Source organism: Bidens hawaiensis, unplaced genomic scaffold (assembly GCF_021521415.1).
Source record: "Bidens hawaiensis isolate Kalapana, Puna unplaced genomic scaffold, B.hawaiensis_p1.1 tig00051185_1, whole genome shotgun sequence".
Taxonomy (NCBI): domain Eukaryota; kingdom Viridiplantae; phylum Streptophyta; class Magnoliopsida; order Asterales; family Asteraceae; genus Bidens; species Bidens hawaiensis.
Genome location: NW_027499160.1, coordinates 109,021 through 113,069, shown reverse-complemented (window position 1 = coordinate 113,069; position 4,049 = coordinate 109,021). Strand labels below are relative to the sequence as shown.

Below are 4,049 nucleotides of genomic sequence, written 5' to 3'. Positions count from 1 at the left end.
TTACTACAAATAGCAAGGTTTGTTTGTGTACTTGTTAAACCAATTCCAAAACTATAAAACACACTCCAAACCACAATTAACCTTAAACCGACAACAAATGACAACTAATGATGACGTTGTTACGGTGCCACAATTAACCTTCAAGGGATTTTATGCATGTTGAAAATTTCCCAAACTAGGTGTACAAGAATATTAAATTTGTAATATTGTGTGTTTAATGTGCAGCCGTAGGAATTTTGATGAGCAGCAAGCTGGGACATGGTGGTCAGAAAACCGTAAAATAGTTTTTGAAAGATATAACGTTCATGAGCCTGGTCAGGTTGGATGACGGGATCGATCAAACTCACTTTTATTTGACAGTTTTTGCAGTTCAATTATGAAAGTGACTCTATCCTCAACAAATTGTTGGAGGGCATGATGGTTTCTCAAGGTTGTCAATTCTGTATTCCTATGTTGTATGTTCATGTTGGATAGGATAGAGTATCTTATTCAAGGTAACATATACATATAACTAGTGGTCTATGCTTATTTTGAGATTAATTCATTCAATTTTTTTCATACATCTGGAAGTCAATATTACATTAGTAATAATTAATATATTTTCAAAACCCAGCTATATGTTTTTAGTTATTCTTACACATTTTCAATTTTTTTATATCGCAAGTATATGTAATATATCATCTTTTTTTACTTGTTAGATGTACATCAAGATTTAAGAATTTTATGCATTAATATTTTCAACATTGTGAGATATACCGTATACGGGTGGGTTCTAAGCAGTTTGCAATAAAGATGACCATCCGTTATAATTATGGTGATGAAGGCATGCGCCATATCCATCGGCGTTCATGATACTTGTAACCAAATTTTGTTCAAATGTACAATATATATGTTGCATAAGGAAAGAAATTAGATTGGCGGTAAGTAACTCGTAAAACAAGTGGCATTACAGTAATTTGGCATCCCTCCTACAACTTGGAATTACAAAAAGGAAAAAAGGGAATATGCTCGGACTATTGTTTAGCAATTTAGACGTACATTTTGAAATTAAAATTGAAGGAAACAAAAGAGAAGCTAGGTCTGTTTCTGTATCCTCTTGTCCCTTATAGGCAAATCAATCGGCTTTTGCGCTTGGTGTGGATGGTCTGGACCCGTGTACACCTTTAGGTGAGTAAAAAGATCTCTTCCAAGCTACAAAACAAGTTATTTGCATATAAGTGTAAGGATTATTTAAAAAGAAATATAATATTGGTAGCATTTTATTTTTAAGTGCATATATATGCATTTAGGCACTGCACAGAAGATAGTTTTTGGCGAGAATCGAAGTAACAAAATAAATCACTCATTTTCTTCAATTTTGAAAAAAAAATTAAAATACAAAAAAATGGCTGAATATACAACACTTGTTCATTTCTTCTAATATTCTAAAGAGATATATAAACAAAATTCGTTTATTTATAGAACGTTAGAACCTACACATGTGCAAATCATGTACCTGTATAATTTCTACAAGTAACCTATTACCTACACAAGTAGAAAACATCGGAACAAATTAGTTCAATGATTTTTATGCACTTAAAAACATAGACACTCGTAGATAAGAAATAAAGTTTTAAAATTATGAACTGTTGATGGAAAAAAAACTGAACGATTTAGGTTTGTTCTATTTGTTCTCGCAATAACTTGATCTTTTTTAATGAGTCTCTCCTTGTATGTGTGTGTGAGTGTGTATTGAAAAGCGTGAAGTCTCACCCTTCCCTTTGGAAGCATCCCACGAACCGCATGCTCAATGATCCTTTCTGGAATCCTTTGTTGAAGCTGATCAAAAGTTTCAACTTTCATCCCACCCGGTCTGCCCGAGTGCCTCCTGTACAGTTTTTGGGTTCTCTTTTTGCCCGAGACTGCAACTTTATCAGCATTTACCTACATTAACCAGCATCATAACATTAGTCTAATTAGTATGCATTCTCCAAAAACAATAGTAAAACAATGTTACTATTTCAAAATGTAATACAGTAGATGTGAGTTCTAACATACCACAATAACAAAAGCTCCCATATCTACACTGGGAGTATAGGTAGCAAGATTCTTGCCACGTATGTGAATGGCTATAGTTGATGCCAGCCTTCCGAGAATCTTATCGGTTGCATCAACCACGTACCATGTCTTTTCTGTGTTCACATGATCTTCGGCTTTAGGGTACCATGTATTGTTCCATACATCCTGAAAAAACGGAAACAAAAATGTTTATTATCTTACTAAAAATAATATAACTCAACTGCAAAGAACCCTTGTATGCTTTCAACTTGAAACTAACTACCAATGTGTGAAGTAACCAATCATCATCATAATTGTACTAGTGGAACTTAAATCAGCTATCAGCAGAAAGTGATGCATTCAGAATGATACATAGCATGCTTCATAATAATATGAATGAAGATGACACAAAGTGGTCAGAATTTCTTCATGTTAACTTCCAACACATATGCAGAATGCAACTAGACAATCAAACAGAAATAAGGTCAAATCATATATGCAGATTACAATTAGAAATAATTATCCAATATACAAAAATTCAAGAAAACTGTCAAGCTACAACTTTTGGCCTTTCTTAATTTAATAAGAAAACACAATTTGGTTATTGGTATCTGGCTAGACCATTTGCAAGTGCAAGACTGATATGAATCTATATATTCTCTTCATAGAGGGGTGTTGTTTCTAGAACCAATATGATGTTATGAACTGCATAAATCATACATCTTGTTTTAAGTGTAATGCATAAGATGGTACATAACCATCTACCCCACTATCTCATTAAATAATCATCACTATGTACAAGTAATTTATGTAGTTCTTGCGGTTCACGACATAATACTAGTTCTAAAAGAACGCCCCCCCAGCGTATTATTTGTTACTTCCACAGCTCATGAAAACTGTAACAACATATATGGCATACACATTTTAAGAATGACTTGCAGCAGTTTCCTTATAGTGTAGTAGAAATTGATATGCGCTAGTCGGGTGGTGGGGTAGGGACTAGCGATTAATGCTGATTAATCGGATTGGAAATTACATACATATATATACCAAATTTTATATATAATTGTTTTCAATTTTGACAAACTTTGACTAAATAGCGATTAAGCGGCGACATAAGCTAAAAAACCTAAAATGAATGTTAATTTTTTTCAATTTGACTCAACAAAAAAAGAAATACATAGGGTTACTAAAACTACTAGTAGCATACCGGTCCTGTAAAATCGGAATCAGTAAACATCCAGCGCTGCTCAACAGGCGCAAGGTTTCGCTTTTGAATTACTTGCTGTTCCTGGCAACGAATTTCAAATTTTTTGTGCGTTCGAGCTCCAATTGTTGAGGACCTCAAGAGAAGTGGAGACCTGTTGTTGTGCTGTGATGCGAGAATTGAAGACGATGATGGTGTTGCGTACGCCATCGCCATTGCTGCTGATAATGGAGGATAAGGTAAGGTTATTGCTGAAATGAAATGCTTTTTTTTTATTTCATCCATCAGACTTTTCATATCTGCCCCCTGTAAGTTTCTCGGATATTTGTTTCTACCCTTTAGATAGAATAAAATTAATCATTCTCGTTATCATATACGTATAATTAACAAAAACTTTTGTTTATGAACCAATTTCGAATAATACTTCTTATACAATAATAGCTTTGAGTTACATTAAGAAATAGATTTTGATAAGTTTGACAGGGTTTCTCGATTTTGCGATAATGACAACATAAAAAATAACATATTAACTCGTTCAATTTTGTAAATGTTTTGATTCACTTGAGCGTAATTTTGTATGACATCCTTTACATATAACATTACTATTCAATGAAAAGTTAATGCTGACACAAATGTTATCAAATTTGATAAAAGTAGAAGTATTGACAGGCCTGGATGTGGCATGTCGGAAGTTTTCATCATTTTTTCTTAAATTTAATAGTCGTGGGAAATATATTCAATTTGCCAAATCCCGAATCTTTTGATTATTTTCAAAAATGTCATTGAAAGTAATTTCAAAACCTAA

The 4,049-nt window shown here is 33.2% G+C and overlaps 1 protein-coding gene across 1 annotated transcript; it reads right to left on the bottom strand.

Moving 5' to 3' along the window:
- Window positions 1-897: 897 nt before the first annotated feature.
- On the bottom strand, window positions 898-3,492 carry LOC143598885 (large ribosomal subunit protein uL13c-like). Its single transcript, XM_077076983.1, has 4 exons — window positions 3,248-3,492; window positions 2,038-2,223; window positions 1,753-1,923; window positions 898-1,191 (listed from the first exon to the last, which is right to left on the bottom strand). Exons 1-4 carry the CDS (start codon window positions 3,458-3,460, stop codon window positions 1,075-1,077), a joined length of 687 nt encoding a protein of 228 aa, XP_076933098.1. The 5' UTR covers window positions 3,461-3,492; the 3' UTR covers window positions 898-1,074.
- Window positions 3,493-4,049: the final 557 nt, after the last annotated feature.